General features: G+C 45.7%; 1 protein-coding gene across 1 annotated transcript in view; it reads right to left on the reverse strand.

Moving 5' to 3' along the window:
* The window catches only part of VAT1L (vesicle amine transport 1 like), a 148,794-nt gene extending 147,601 nt beyond the window's left edge, over positions 1 to 1,193 (reverse strand). The window contains exon 1 of the mRNA XM_008139686.3: positions 967 to 1,193. Within this exon, the coding sequence (XP_008137908.1) occupies positions 967 to 1,193 (227 nt within the window). The remainder of the gene's footprint in view (positions 1 to 966) is intronic.
* Between the last annotated feature and the right edge of the window lie 15,646 nt (positions 1,194 to 16,839).

Raw genomic sequence — 16,839 nt, forward strand, 5'->3', positions numbered from 1 at the left:
GGTCACTCAGATTGATGAGTCCATCCAAGACAGGAGCGGGAGTTCGGGGAAGATTAATCAGGTTTGGGATTTTCCCCTTTCAGAGACAGGCAGAAGATGCTAGCGGGGGAAGAGGGAGGGTTAGGCTTCAGGCTTGAATCCCATTCTCCCCCACCCCCCCTACCCCCCACCCCCCCGCCACACACACACACACACACACACACACACACACACACACACACACACACCAACACTACCAACACCACCACCACCAAGCTTAGACGCTTGGTACCTAACTCTGGCTTCCCAGTTCCTTTCCCCTAGCTTCCTAGTTCCTTTTCCCATCCCAGGCCACAAGGAGGGAAGTGTGCAGGAGCAGGAAAAAGGACACATGGCCCCAGCCCCATCAGCAGGTCACATAGAGATGACAAGGATCAATGACCAAACCCTGGCCGTGGCACTTAGCTGCGGCTGGATGATCTCGAGCAAATCACTCACTCTCTCTGAACCCTGGTTTCCGCACCTGTAACGGGAGATGCTGAAGGCACCTAATTCACTGGGTCCCAGGAAGTATTAAATGCGATTGCTCACATAAAACTTAAAAACGATGGCTGGTGCACAGTAAGCCGACGGTTGTAGTTATTTTTTTAACCATGTTACCATCAAACACACTATACTGGCTGCTTCCCCCGCAGCGAAAGACCCAGAGTGCCGGATGCCACCATCCACCCTCGCGTCCCCTCCCGGGAGCTCAGTCTCCCCTGGTCACCCCTGGATCTGGCTTGGGGAGGAGAAGGGCCACCTCTCAGCATCCTCCCCAGCATCAGCGGCGGCTGGCCGCGGAAAGGCTCTGAGACCAGGGTCAGGGCGCGGAGTGGGGCGCCCGCGGCAGGGGCCCCGGCCCCCGGCCCCACCATGCTCCGCCACCGCCTCCCGGGAGCGCCGAGCGCGCACAGAGAGAAAGCGAGAAAGGCGCGGATACTGGACCAGGCTTTGACGCGGATCTTGAGCTCGCCGTCCTGCGGCTCGGGCATAGCCTTCCTGGAGACCCGCAGCTTGTTGAGCCCCCCGAAGCCTGCGAGCACCACGGCGCGCATCTCCTGGGTGTCCCCGAGTCGGTGCGAGCCGCCGCCGCCCTCCGCAGGCTCCTTGCCTGTCTCCTTCTCGATCATTTGCTCCGTCTCTTCCGCCTTTTCCACACCTTCCTTGGCCATGGCGCGGGGGGCGCGAGGGCACGGGCTGCGGCTGCTGTGGGGGCTCGGAGGTCCGCTCCCGCGGTCCCTCCTGTTGAATGTGGGGTGCTCTGTGCAATGGCTGCAGCCCCGGCGAGCGGCGCCGTGGTCCACAGCCTCCGCCGTAATCCTCACAAGAGCTGCGCCCACACCCACTCACCTCTTTTCTTTACTGCCAAACGAAGTCTCAACTCCAATTTCTGAACCAGTCTCAAAGCAGGATCTTGATTGCAGCCCCAGAGCCAGACTTTTCTCAAGATTCGTGGATAAAACACGCATAAAAGCCACCGTGTCCTTCATTGTAGGCGCAGTACTTGGTTAAATACGGCTCAGGCTCGGGGCCTTGAAATGGACAGAGATGAATGTCTGGGCCTGGAGGATGCCGCCAGCGACGAGGTTGCCTCCTCTCCCACGGATCTGCGGGAGAGACGGGAAATTGGGCTGTTTCCCACACCACCGGTCCCGGCTGGAAGTGCAGGGAGGTTCTGGAAGCAGGAGGCAAGAGATCCCGCTCACCCATGTGAAGAGTCCAAACTCAGAGTCGTTTCGCTCAGGACATCCAGGGTCAGTGAGGGTGGTCTTTACTCAGCAGCACTAAGAGCGTCTTATTCTCACCCCCGCCCCTCATCATTTTGGGCCATTATAAAAAGCGTCCTGTGCTCTCTCTCCCTGTCTCTCTCTCATTTCATACACACACACACACACACACACACACACACACACACACACACACACACACACACCAGTAACTGGCTTTATGCTTTATTTTTTGTTATAGAGCCCTTCGAAAAAGAACTCCCAGAAAAACTTGAGTTTTCAAGATAAAAAGTTGGGGGGTTGCTTTGTGCCAGTTTATAAGAAACATACTTGAGGAATGGTAGTTGCATATTCTAGTTACTGTGCAGCCTCTGCCAGCCTTGGGATCTTAGGCGACTCATTCAACCTTTCTGAGCCTCAACTCTCATCCATCAAGTGGATACATGAATTTTGTTCATTTGCATTGTGCTAAGTGCTGGGTGGGTATGATTTTCAGTGACACATGGTCCTTACTTTTGAGGAGCTCATTCTGGGAGCGTGAGGCAGGGATAACACAGCCCACAAACAGACACTCATAATGAATGGTCTAAGTGTCTCTTCTCTCTCCATTTCCCCACTGCTTCTATGCTTTCAACACCCTGGCCTTCTATTCCTCAAAGAGTACATGTGTTGTGTTTCCTCCTACCTCCGATTGTCCCCAGGCCTGGAACCTGTGTTCCATGTCCTTCATCTGGTGATAACTCCTACTGCACTCTCACCTCAAGTGTCCATTCCTTGTGGAAGGCTCTCCAACCCCCAGGTTGGGTTAGCATCCTTTATGGAAAACTCACGGCAGTGAGTAGCAAACTTTTATACGCTTTCCTGATAAGGTCTATTTCCTTTTCCCATCTGTGATCTTCATGCATTTTCTGCCTTTTATCCAGCATGGTTTCCCTGAAACTTAGAGCGTGATTGGTTTATGGTAGAATATGCTCAGAAAATGCCTGTTAAATGAATAAATGAGTCAGTGAATACAGATGCTATAGTGGGAGCCCAGAGGGGAAAACCACCGACTTGCTCAGGGAGTGGAGAAGTCTTCAGAGAGGAGGGGGCATTTGAGCTGACCATGAAGGATGAGCCCAATTCTCCAGACAGGGAAGATCACATGTACACTCAAACACAAAAAGAAAGGTGACAGGCAATAGGGCTTTGACACAACACTGGCTTTTTCTGTGTGAGCTGAGCATTGCCTATGTGTAGCAATCACTGGAGATGAAGTGGGAAGGTTGTTTGAAACCAGATTTTGAGGGTTTTACATACCATGTTATAAAATACTAGAGGCCTGGTGCACTACATTCATGCACTGCAGGGGGTGGGGGTGGTCCCTCAACCTGGCCTGTGCCTTTAGCAGTCCAGGAGCTCTCGGGGAATACTGACTGAGGCCCATGGGGAGAGGGCCTAAGCCACAGCCAGACATACTCAGCACTGCAGCGGAGGCGGGAAAGGCTCCCACCACCGCTGCTGTGCTCGCCAGCCTTCGGCCTGGCTTGTGGCTGAGCACACTGACCACCACAGGGAAGCTCCTGCATTGAGCGTCTGCCCACTGGTGGTCAATGTGCATCATAGCGACCGGTTGTTCCACTGTTTGGTAGATTTGCATATTACCCTTTTATTATATAGGATATCACATAATCATGGAGGCAGTGAGCACCACTGAAGCCTTAAAAAACAACAGTAAGGGATTGCCATTAGCAGAACTGTATTTTAGGATAATAACTTTGGTAGTAAGTGGGTGATGGATTAGACGGTAGAGGTACTGGAAGCATGGAGGTCGATCAGAGACTGTGGTGCAGAAAAAATAAATAAGCAGGAAGAGCCTCAGTGGAGGCAGTGGCTGTGGGATGGGAGAGAAGGGGTTGAAAGGAAGCTGAATAGACAAGGCTTGGTTAGCGAATTGAACATTTTACTGTAAACCCAAGTGTCCAAATTATTAAGCCCGTTGAGTATTGTGTTAGGTTGGACTTTATCCTGATCAAGATTTTGAGTGCCAGAGGCTTGCTTTGGAGGTAATCCCAGGAAGCTCCTACCAGGAAGTAGGACAGTGAGACAGGGAAGTGACAGAAGCCAATGCAGGTGCACTAATGGGCAGGTTCCCGCAGGGACAAACGGGCCTCAAACCCACAGGAGACCCATGAGAGGCAGAGTGGAACAAGCCTCACAGTTGTCCTGCGCAAGGAATGAGGAAATGAGTATTCATCACTACATTTTCTGCATGATTGGCTAAGGTCTGTTCTGGAAGTGTTAACTCCCTGGCACTTTCTTCCCACCCCATGTACCTGGGATGAGAAAATCCCCCGGCATGCCCAGCCAGAGTAACTCAGTGGTTGAGAGACAACCTATGAACCAGGAGGTCATGGTTGCACACATGCCTGGGTTGCAGGATTGATCCCCAGTGGGGGCGTGCAGGAGGCAGCCAAATCAATGATTCTCTCTCATCATTGATGTTTCTGTCTCTCTTTCCCTCTCCTTTTCTCTCTGAAATCAATAAAAATATTTTTTAAAGAAAGAAAAAGAAAACCCCCAAGCAGAGAACTGCAGGTGCTCTCAGTAGGAAGCCATTATCTATCTATATAGGTAATGGTGAATTCCAAGGGGATATGGGGTCAGCAGTGATAACATGTGATATATGGTACTGTTTTGGGGGTGTCTACTGTTCTAAACACTTTAGGTATGTTTTGTAATTTGATTTTTAGAATAACCTTATTAGGTAAGCATTATCATTCCCACTTTTCAGAAGAGGAAAGTGAGCCTTCACATGGCGAGTTTTCATGCTCCAAGGAACACAGGGATTGTAGTAAGATAGATACAAAACCAACTCCAAATTGATGCTCTTAACAATTTCCATGCATGTTTATTTGGATGGGCCAAATCAGTTCTTCCCCTGATTGATAATATTCCGTGGTATTTTTTAAATTCTCTGCTCTTATGTGGGCCTTTTCATGTTTCTGTCCCACCAACATCCCTTGCCTTGGTTTTGAAGGTTTTCCTTCAGCATTAGTAAAGTAAATCTACTTTGCACTCAGCACACAGCATGTTTTAGAGAAAGTGTTTGCCCTGTAGTATGTTAAAGGGAATATACTAGTAATTGCTCTCTCCAAGGAAATCTTCTGGCTGTTTACAAACCCCCAATTATAATTGGTATGCAGCTGATTGTCACAACAACCGAAAGGAAACACATTGCAGTCTGTGCTGCTTGGGGAGGAATACTTCTTCTGTGTGCCATCTACCACTATTTGGATGGTTAAGTATTCCCAAATCTGCTCCTCCCTAAGGAATGTTGTAAGAGCCACACTGCAAGGCATCTCTTCAAACAAACACAATAAATCTATTTTCAATTTATAAAATTGATTCCTTGGGCATTCACTTGGAGCTTCAGTTGTGAAATATCTTACATGTAGGACAATGTGAAACGGTGGCCACTCCTGCTGAAACATAGCATTAAAGCTCAGCTCAATTAACTTGTATATGGCCAGAGAACAGGTGTAAGTGCCTGTGAAAGGAGTGTAGATGGTCAAATTCAGGAATTCCTCAAGGTGTTGGCCATCTTAGGGGAGTGTCACCCAACAAAGGTTAGGTATTTGAATAAGAATATATAGGAAACAATTTTAGTATGATTTAAGGAATGGGTTTTAAATAACTTAGGATGGTTGAATAATTTTCCAGAGAAATATATTACCTGGGGCAGATACTCAGTGTCTTCAACTATATCCCTTACTATTAAATCTATTGTAGTTTACTGAACACAATGAGAATCATTTATTATACATACACATATATTACTTAATCTTCAAAGTAATCCTGTGCCATAGACACTATCATGCCTAGTTTACACAGACAGAAATTTAATAGAAACTGAGTAACTTCCCCAGGGTCACCTACTTAGTCAGTGGCAGAGTTGGGTTTTGAAGTGGGAGCCATTTGACTCTAACATGTGGATTCTTAACCACCATGCTATAATGTCTTTGCTGCTGTACCTTTCAGAAATGGCATAGAGTAGGTCAAGAGGAAGGAGACACATTTAGAAGGTCAATAATGGAGAGAGGCAACAGATTCTGGCAATGAAACCGCTTACTAAAATCCATGGGCTCATATTAAAGGATATGTGCACAATTTCTTATAGTTTGTGTTGATGCAATTTAAGAGATAATGGAGCATGAATGCCATGAGCACAGCATTATCTTCAGAGAAGCACTGGATAGGTGTGCAGCTCATGCGGAACGAGCTGAAATACGCTGCTTATTGGTATCTCATAGGACCAGTCATAGGCAGCAAACTCCAGATGTGTCAGAGTGGGAATAATGTGAACCAGTATGTGTCCAGCACCTTTGGAATACTGACCTTGGGCTACTGCTAAGTACTGGAGGTAGAATGATGAAAAAGACAAACATATTCTCAGTCCTCACGGAGCTAGTTTTCTAATTAAGTAGATGTATGGGGTGTCCCCCAAAATGTATACACAGTTTGAATAATTATGAACTCCTATGGGTTAAATCGGGAAAAAAAAGAAAGAAACATCAATTGAACTATCAGAAAAAAAAAGTGTGTATTCATTTTTGGGATACTCTATACATCAATTTAGGTTGGATTCCCCAAAAGCAACCCTTTCTTAATTCAAGGATCTGAGTGTTATTTGTGTGGTGATTCCAGGAAGTAGGAGTCTGTGGAAATGAGACAGGAGATGGAAAGAAGTCAATACAAGGTGTGTAATCTCATAGGTTAAATCCTGCAGGATAACTCTAGATGGCTTTAGTGTAAAGCACACCTCAAAGGTACCCCAATCAAGGGGCAACGTATGATTTGGCTCAGTGGAGCATCAGCCTGCAGACTGAAGGGTCATGGGTTTAATTCCTGTCAAGGACATGTAACTCAGTTGTAGGCCCGATCCCTTCCCTGGCCCAGTCAGGGTACATGTGGGAGATGTGGGAGGCACCAATCGATGTTTCTCTCTCTCTCTCTCTCTCTCTCTCTCTCTCTCTCTCTCTCTCTCTCTCTCTCCCTCCCTCCCTCCCTCCCTCCCTCCCTCCCTCCCTCCCTCCCTCCCTCCCTCCCTCCCTCCCTCCCTCCCTCCCTTCCACTCTCTCTGAAAATCAATGGAGGGTTAACAACAAAGAGAGGCAAGGTAAATGAAGTATCCATCAACTCTGTCAGGCCTGGGTTGAGGGATGTTTCTGAAGGGTCCTTCATCTACCTCTCTTGCTCTGCCCTGTACATGGGCTGTTTGAAAATCGGCACCTAGCCCAAGCTGTCTGAAATGAGTTGCAGGTGTTTCAGTTGAAAGCCATTGGGTCTTGTGTGTGGCACTGGTGAGTTCCAAGAGCATCAACATTCCCTGCTACAGATGTTAAACCAAAAACTCACATAACTAATTAATCATTTACTAGTATGGTAAGTGCTAGGAAGAGGAAATATTAGGTGTTATCTGGAGGGTCAGGGGAGCCTTCACTATGCAAGTGATGGTAAAGTATTAGATTCAGCAACAAATTTTAAAAAGTGGTTTAAAGAAGATAGACAACATAAGGATGGTATGAAAGCCCCATAAATTCATCAAGAATCAATATTCCTTCCATCTCTAAATCAACTAAATGGAGGATTGACCCTCATTCTCGTGGTTCAAGATGAAGCCAGCATCATCCATGTTTCAAGTAGCAGGATGGAGATGAGTGGGAGGAGGAGAAAGGCCCACAGCCTTCTTTTAAAGGAGACTGCAGGAGTTCCCCCCTCCAGTCCCCCCACCCCCCCGACAGTACATCTACCGAACTCTCATGGCCACATGCTGTTGCAGAGGAGGCTGAGAAATGTGGTGACAATGTCCCCGGGAAAAATCAGGGTTCTATAATTAATGTAGAAGAGGAGAGATACTTTTGGGAGGTAGAGCAGTGCCATTTAGCAGATGCCACTGAGGGGCTTTTAACAAATGAATGTTAGACTATGTGGAGAATGGAGGCCAGTTCCTCCCTGTGCCTCGTGAAAGCACAAAATTATCCACGGATCTCAATCTCTGGGACTCAATGCCACCCTCTCAACAACTTTATAAAGAGAGTTTTTACCACCCTGGGTGGGTGGTTCAGTTGCTTGGAATGTTGTCCCATACACCAAAAAGGTTGCAGGCTTGATTCTGGTCAAGGCACTTACCTAGGTTGCGGGTTTGAGCCCAGGTCTCTCTCTTTCTCTCTGTCTGTCTGTCTGTCTGTCTGTCTCTCTCCTTCCCTCTCTCCTAGTTTTCACACTATTGGATTTTTCTCTCCATAAGAATTCAACTGTAATTTCTTAACAGAAGTTAACAGGAAACCCCAATTCCCTTTTCATAACCCAAAGATGCTAGTATCAAGACACTGAGAACCATCTCAGCTCTCTAGGAACCCGATCGTGTATGAATAGAATCAGAAACATTGCACCTGCTCTTATTCTTTTATCCATAACTGGCTGTTTTCCATAGAGAGATAATCTTGTCAATTGTTTAATGTCATTTGGTAAATATACCAAGTGAGAAGGAGAATATACCACGTAGGACTGAAAAGGGGATTTAAATCAAGTAGTTTATGTTTTTGGAGCCTTGTTTATGTTAAAAGATAATTTCTGAGTGATTTCTTTTACCCCCTTCCCTGAATATTATCTGGGGTTTTCCCCCTGGTGTGCGGCTATATGATTTCTTGTATGAATCATCTCTACAATGGTGCTGTCTGCCTCTTTCAAATGCTGCTGAGAGCTGTGTTCTCCCCAAAGTACTTTGCTATACATCATTGTGAATAATGGTAATGGGATGGATGGGGATGTAAAATTCAGGTTCAGAAGTAAACAAAGCACTTACTCCTCAGGTGGAGTCCAGGAGAAATCAGAAAGTGGGAGAATTTCGCCGCCCATCCCATCACCACCATTTTTTTTTTCTTACAAGCTGACACATCATAATACTACAAATCAGCATGAAAGAATCCTCCAGCTAACCCAGTCTTTTATTTCCCTGATGTCTCTGTTTTGGGCCAAGAGCTGATTTCCCTGAGAGTTTTGTTTCCTTTATTATTTTAATGGCCCATATCTAGTTGGTTGAGACTGTTTCAGAGTAATGACTGTGTAAAACTATAAAATCTTTTTTATTGCCTTTTTTTTTTTTGAGAGAGAGAGAGAGAAGGGGAGAGAGATAGAGAGCGAGAACCATCAGTCTGTTGCCTCCCACACGAGCCCCAACAGGGGATCAAACCCACAACCTCAGTATGTGCCCTGACCTGGAATCGAACCTGCCACCCTTTGGTGCATGAGAAGATGCTCCAACCTACCCACCCATTTTTGATTGTCAACACTGGTGCTACAGACACCTAATGAGCAGAGGGCGGGATGCTGTTAAACGTTTTACAATGCACAGAATAAAGAATTACCCAGCCCTGAATGTCAGTGATGTCCAAGTTGAGGAACCCTGTTCTAAGCCAGGGATCCTCAGATCCTGCAAGGGAGGCAGCCTTTGGTTCTGACTTGCTGCCTGTGTGACTTTGGAAATGTCCTTGTTCTAGGTGGCAAAAGCGGATACTTGGACTAATTGATGCTCAGGGGACTTTTCAGCCCGGGGCTGAGGTCACATCAGCCATCAATGTTGGCAGTGGCCTGGCACAAGGGCTCCTCTCCCTGCAGAAACGACATTGATCAGAAATGTAACTACTGAGATGACAGCACACACAAGGAGAATGTTTCCAACCTGCAGGACTGTGTGTCCTTTGGATGCATTCAAAAGCCTGTGTCGTGCGGGCCTCCTTCCAGACAGTTGCATACATTTGGAGCTGGTTTTAGAAGGCTACTAAATCATTCCGGGTGATTTTGTTTTAGAGACCATTCATATTTTGTTGAAGGAAAAATCAAAGGACACACATTAATTTAATTCACCACAGCCCTTCCAAATAGGAACAGGCTCTCGGATATTGATTTTGAGTTTTGGCATTGCATGCGCCTGTTTATCCTGTTGGTTATCATGAGCAATGTTTTTCTTTTTAACCTTAAGGATTCAATTCAATCATGCCCACAATGGAACGGAGGCAGGCTGTAGGATGAGGTCTGTGGGGAGGGGCTGATTCTCTGAGCAGCACAAGCAGTGATGGGGGAGGGGGGTGAACAGAACAGAGACTAAATGAGGGTAATGAAGACAAAAGTCTCCAATACTCATCACATCACTGCAAATGTCAACTCTCACCCTATCTCTAGGCAGTGTGAGTCACCACTTACTCAGGCTGCCTTCCCGTGCCATCCTTCCTCCTTCCCTTGACCTGCTGCAGCGTTTCTCACACTGGAACACATTGCTACAGAGAAGGGGCTTTCTGCAGTCCTGGGGAGGGAGAGGCAGGGACGTTGTTTAGGGACTCCTGGGCAGACCTTATCCTGACCCCCACACCCCCTGAAGGAGGTTGTGACCTTGGGGCTGCTGAGTTTCATCCAGCAGAGCCAGGTGTCGCAGCATTTGCTTTTGCAGCGGCATGTGGATGTTAGGTACAAGTTTGAGGCTACAAGAGCAGCAGCAAAGCAAAACCTTGACGCTGTGTTCCGGTGTCATAGCAGGTGTGCCCCTGGTAGAGGTCTGGGGCCCAGAGGAACCGCACCCAACCTGCTACCTCTGCTCCCAACCTGGGTAGCAATCACTCTTCCAATAGCTTCCTGTACCCTTAGCCTATGGAGCTTGGAAATAATCAAATTGTATGGCAGGTGTATGAGCGATGGAGGCAATCCCTGCCAGCCCCTAACACAGGGGGGCGGGACAATGCTGACTGGTGTGCAGGTGTCTCAGTTAAGATTTCCCCTAGAGCAGATCCTGAGACTAGGATGTGCGTCCACTGGGTTTATTTGGGAGAGCATCCCAGGAAGCACTGGTAGTGGCGCGGAAACGTTAGATGGGGAATGAAAGGAAATGGGTGAAGGATGCATCTGTAAGCAAGTGGTCGGTCACCTGGGACTCACCCCCCTGGGAAACTCCAACAGAGAGTGTAGAACAAGTATGTTAAACTCAAAGGCTAACACGGGCCAAATAAATAAGGTTTAAGTTTATGTGGGCCGCAAAAAAACACAAGCTTCAATTTTCGTAGAAACATAGGTTTATTTCGAAAAGTATAGTATAAAATAGAACAAGAGCAATGATAAAATTAATGTTTTCTTACATACCGTTATATTGGCTGCGCTGCAAAAATATTCGTTGTGGGCCGCATGTGGCCACGGGCCGCGAGTTTGACATGCTTGGTGTAGAATATGCTTTTCAGTTTTCCTACGTGGGCATTGATAAAGCCGGGATATTTATGCACCAATCATTCTCCTTCTGTCATTTGTTGAGGGCTGTTGCTGCTTTCAGGAGCATTAACATTTCAGAACGTAAAGCTTGCCCTGCTGTCTGGCCAACAGGGCTCCCATAGGCAAAGGCCCTCAGGCAGGGAGTAGCAGGTGCTCTCGGCGAGGCTGTAGGAGTGCAGAGGTGAGTGTTACGGATATATGGGTTGAGCAGGGCTGGCACCTGCTGTAGCATATTGGTTTAAACTATCGCTGTCATATACTACTTACATGAGCACAATTCAACTGCAATATCCTTAAACTTACAGCTCTTATAAACAGCTCCAAAAAAGCAAAACACACTTACATATTACATTTTTTAAGCAGTAAAAAACCCCAATAAAATTCAAAATTACAACAATAACTCAATGTGATGGGAGGTATTGTTCGGTCAAACAAAGTCAATCTTCGTAATGAAAATATGGTATTCACTACCAAGGGGCAGGTTATTTTGAATCCAGATTTCCCATAATATCCTGTTATAACTAGATTTCTCCTCACTTTCCTATATTCCAGCTGCTGCAACAGTGACTTGTGTAGCTATGAGGTTATTTGGTCTTCACATGACATAAATGTCTCATTTTGTATTGTCTTTTTATCAGTCAAGATTCTTCACGAAACTGGCTGATTGAACATATAAAAGAAAGGAGTTTACTGGAGGGGTGATGGGTAGCCCACAGAAGCCCTGGGAAGATTAGAGAGCTAGGCTCTGCTGTCCTGCAGAAACCATGGAGGTTGGGAAGCAGCTAAGACCCCAGCAAAATTATGCATGAAACCCTTGAGGTGAGGACACTGCTAGTAAACATGAAACACTTCAGCTTGTGCTCTACCACCAAGAGCAGACACTAGGTACCATTACTACTCCATTGCCCTGTTGTTACTAAAATCCTGACACGCTACTACTGCTCCAGCCACCCATCACCAGAATCAATTCTCTGCTACCTTGCTGCAAAGCCCAGGTTGGGTGTGAATCTGATTAGTGGAGCTTGGACCATGAGCCTACATCCTAACTGGCAAAGCAACATCTTGTCAATGGGTTCTAGCGTGGGACTTGGGTTCAACGGGGGGCATCCCCCAGACATGGGCAGAAGATTGAGATGCTGGGCAACCAGAAAAGGTGACTAAGGCCCACTGTGATCTTTCCCTTTGCTTTTTTTTCATTAGGGTGTCACAACTAAAGAAGCAAAGGAAACATTTGCTGGGCTGGTCACAGTCTACTGAATGTACCCCCAAAAGTTAGTGGGGTGGTCAACTAAAAAGGTATTTTAAAGTTCCAAAAATAGGGAAATGGAGAGTGCTTAGTACAGAAATCAGTGTAGTCTTGTCTCTGCGTGTCTGTTGCTATATCTCATTCTAGAAAGCCAGGGTCGTGTCTTATTTGTTTACTTGTGAATAAGAACAGGCATTGAGTTCATGCTCAAAGAAGGTGGCAAGGGAGGAAAGGAAACAGTTTATATTAGGTCTTCAGCTCCTGAACACGAATAGATTGGACACTAATTTAGCAGGAATGAGGAGAGAAGTACAAGTTTTAGGATATAGCAGAAAAGAGTTCCACTTATTGTGAGAAAAGAGACTGAGCAAAGGTATTTTGAAGCCTAGGGAACTCCATGGTTTGAAGAAATAACATGTCGGCATAAGACCAAGGTGTTTATCAGAATACCAAGTATTCTACAGGAAACACGAGCCAGGGGAACATTCAAGGGTAAGTTGGCTTTCCACAGTCTTGCCCCAGAAATGAAACTCAGAGGAAATCTATTAATCAAGACCATTTGAGCAGCAGCTCTCACTGACTTCAGTTAACACCCTAGAGTTTAATGAAGGTTTAATTATTTTTAATAAAAAGATTCTAGGGTTCCAGGTAAATTTATCTAATTGTGTACAAAGAAAATTATTCCCATAAGAAGAGTATTGCAAACAGGTGGGCTACATAATCTTTTAAAGACTTTCCCATCTATAATTTTGGACATCTGGGGATTAACCTGGGATTTCATGGGAAGGCATATGCTCAGAAGTATAAGTCATTTTTCAGAGAGACACAGCTCAAGTGACAAGACCATTCCTATTCATAGAAAAGACCCAAGAGAGAGCATCTGGACAGGGCAGCAATTTAAGAATTTTCCAGTTGGTAAGCAAGAAGCATCTGAAAAGGTAGGTTGAAATAAACACAAACTTAAATACTGACCTCCTTTCTTTTGCAAGTAAATTTGAAAAGTGTGTGAGAATGTGTTTGTGTGTCGCTGTGTGTGTCTTTGATACTACAATCCAGTGCAGTTGTAGGCCTAGGACAAAGGCTCTGTATGGAGTGTTTTTGGAAGTGGTACAAGCATTTGAGGGAAATTTCTGCAAGTGAAACAAAAGCTTTTAGAAGATGTAAACGTTTGACTCAGCAATTCCCTTTCAGAAAGATATATTAAAGAAATAATTAAAGATGTGCAAGTATTTCAGCTCTAAGCATTTTTACTGCAGCATTAATTATAATAGTCTAAACCTAAAGTTCTAACAACAGGAGACAGGATAAGAGACTTGTTTTTCATAGCCATACAATTGAAAACCATGGGGCCTTTGAAAATATTATCAAGACCAGGATATTTTAAGCAGGTTGAGGAGCACGGATAAGTGCTACCTACACGTGTGCATTTGTACTTGATGTTAAGATCTGAAAATACCAAGAAAGGTCTTAATGGTGATTTACCTCTGGTTGGTGACTTTATGAATATCCTGAAAATTTTATTCTTTATGCAAATCTGTACTTTATCATTTTTCTACCAATAATATGTATTGCTTTTATACTTACACATTTTAAGAAAATATATATTCCAGCATACATCTTCCCTCCCAGCTCTATTGATGGGAGAAGAAAGAAGTCGTTTTTGTGAAGTAAGTGAATAGCTGTGTGGTGAATGATGTTTTTATATATATCATTTCCTTAATTGACACGATATCCTGTGAGGTAGAAAGTATACTTTTATCTTTATTTTATTTCTGTTTACAAGAAACTGAGGTGCACCCCACTAAGGAAGTGAAAAACCTGGGGTGGACCACATCGGCTGGTACCAAACCCATACCCGCAGTCACTCAGGTCCCCAGGGATTTTCTGGGGGCACTTTTACCCCTGCTTTTCACTCCCCAGAGTTCAGTCCTTCGATTGGCTTTGAGAGGCCAAGGCTCCTTTTCAGGAAAGAAAGAAAGGAAGGAAGGAAGGCAAGAAGGAAGGAAGAAGCGATGGGTCCTTCATCCCATGTCCTCACTGGGCACCAGAGAGGGGACAGGCATCAGAGAAAGTGGCTGTGGGGAGGAAGCTCATAAAGAGGCTGAGCTCCAGGCACCAGGACCTTCAGCCTCGGCAAAGCCCTTGCTCTCAGCCATGCGGTGAAAGCAATAAAGAACTCCTCCTCCAAGCGCATATCAGCAAGGACCAGGAGCCTCCCGAGTGGATGCTCTGCCCTTTGGAAGACCTCTAAGGGCTTTCACAAGTTGAGGGGAGTCTGATCGTTGTGTTTCTGTCATCCTACTGGGGAGAGGGATCACCATAGATTTTTCCTCTGTTTTTACTTTCTTGTTTGTTGTTGAAATGCAGAAGGTTGGTTAGTAGGCCCAATTTTATTCAGAGAAACCAATGTGACATTTCTTACACCCAGTTTGTGGAGCGCAATTCATTTCCCTTTCATATCTACACTACCATATTTCATTCTCCCAGAACTCCTGCCAGGAAGACATTATTCCCACTCTAAACATTTCGAGTTTAAATGATCCAGAGAGACTAAGTTTCTTGCCCAACAACACACGGCAAATAAGTGGCAAAACTGGGATTTATATACGCTTTGTCTGAAGCACTAATCCCCAGACCATCTTCTTCAAACAGTAATACTTCTCAATCCCTGACCATGCCGTCAGTCCTTGATCACGAGAATCACAGTCTCTCAGAGCTGAAGAATGCTCATTGGTGTGTTTTGTCGCTCTGTTCAAAGCCCGGGAAGCACAGAGCAGTCCCAAGGATTCTGTGCTGTGGAGTCTGCACAAGTGCATCTGTACACGCCCAGGGCTGATCTGCATAAGCAGAGGAAGCAGCGAGGGATACTTATTTGGCACATTTTACAAATTCCATAATTCATTTTCACCTCTTGGTTGGGAAAGGGGCAATTTCCCACCAAATAGGACAAGAAGCCATGAAGAGTGCTGGGTGAGCTAATGAGACTGACTGTGAAAGTGGGCCTGGCTTTCTCATTACATCTGTCTTCTTGAAAGGAAATGAAAACCTTTAACAATGAGCTTAAAGAGAAAGCGAGGTGGTGTTTGGGACACCAAGGGCAGATGGGGGAGCTGAACAAGGAAGAAGTCTGGGACCCAGACCAGTGCTTTCTCCTTCTCTGGGGCAGTGTGGTGTTTCCTCTTTGCTTCTCTCTGAAAAATTGCTTTTCTTTCCTCCCCTCTTTGTTTGCTTCTCTGGGCACATAGTGGACAATGATTTTTAGACCTTCAGCTCCTTTCATGCATAAGAAAAGAAATAAGTCAACCAGCAGAAGCTTGTTACAGTGAATGAGTGTGAGTGAATTTAGTAGGAAATGAAGAGTCTAAATTAAAAAGCTGTTTCCCTTCCATCTTCTAGAAGTGACCTTTCAGTGGGTGCAAAGAGGGCTCTGCATTGGTGGGGGAGTGCAGGAGGCCACAGGGCAGATGCAGGATGCTAATAATGTCTTGGGAATTGAAGAGTACTCTCTAGATGTGAAAAGTACTACTACTGCCATACCCACCAAGAGCAGACACTACCTATAGATCCAGGATTAGGATGAGGCAAGTGAGACTGAGTTGTGCAAACACAGGGGTGGATCCTGTCTTTATTAACATATTGATGTTCCAGTTATCATGGATTTTCTCATTCATTTCGATTTATAGAAATCATGCCTTAGAATGTTATTTTCCTAGATCACTTTTGAGTCATCCCCTTAAATCTTGCATCTTGAGGGGAGTGTCTCACTCTCCTGACTCTAGTCTTGCCCCTACAGTGGCTTACCTTATAGCAGGTTTTCCCAAAGTGTGGGACACACACACACACACACACACACACACACACACAATTTAGTCCTTGGGCACATTGCCGTGACATTAAATAACACTAGTCACTTCATGAGAACGTTATTTGTCCTTTTTCCCTTTCTTTTCCACAGCTGTGTCATATTTACATATTAACAAGCATGCATACCATCGGCTACCCAGAGAGGTAAAGTGATTTCCCCTTGGATGCACAGCAAGGGTGAGAAGAAGGGGGGCTAGAGTTCAGACAGCTGGCCCCGTGCCCTGTGTTTTGCACAGGACAGTGGTGCAGTCGCATTGTGTGCAGAGGAAATGCTGCATTAGCTCTGGCCCTGCTTGTTGCTCTGCAGTCTATCTGGTGAGAGTGGCCGCCAGTCCTCATGGCTGGTTCTTTGGAAGGCTGGAGTGAAGGCCTCTGAGGCTGGCCAAGGTGATGTTTCAGAGGGTGGTGATAAAGATGAAACTTCTCCTTGGGTTTAATAAGCTCAGAGAAGGAAAAGAAAGATCTCACTAGTAAGTGAGTGAATGAATGAATGAGTTCAGGGAGACCTGAGGTGAGTCTTAACCTTTCAAACCTTGGTTGCAGTGCCCTGCCTTCTTGCCTCCTGAATACTCCTCACCAGCAGCAAGTTGACTTCCTGTGACATCTTTTCCTCTCCTGGAACCTACGTTAGGAGATTTGGTGTGGCCTGGGCCCCTCACCCCTTTGGAATATTGGTTAACTTGCTCC

The sequence above is a fragment of the Eptesicus fuscus genome, chromosome 21 (assembly GCF_027574615.1).
Source record: "Eptesicus fuscus isolate TK198812 chromosome 21, DD_ASM_mEF_20220401, whole genome shotgun sequence".
NCBI lineage: Eukaryota > Metazoa > Chordata > Mammalia > Chiroptera > Vespertilionidae > Eptesicus > Eptesicus fuscus.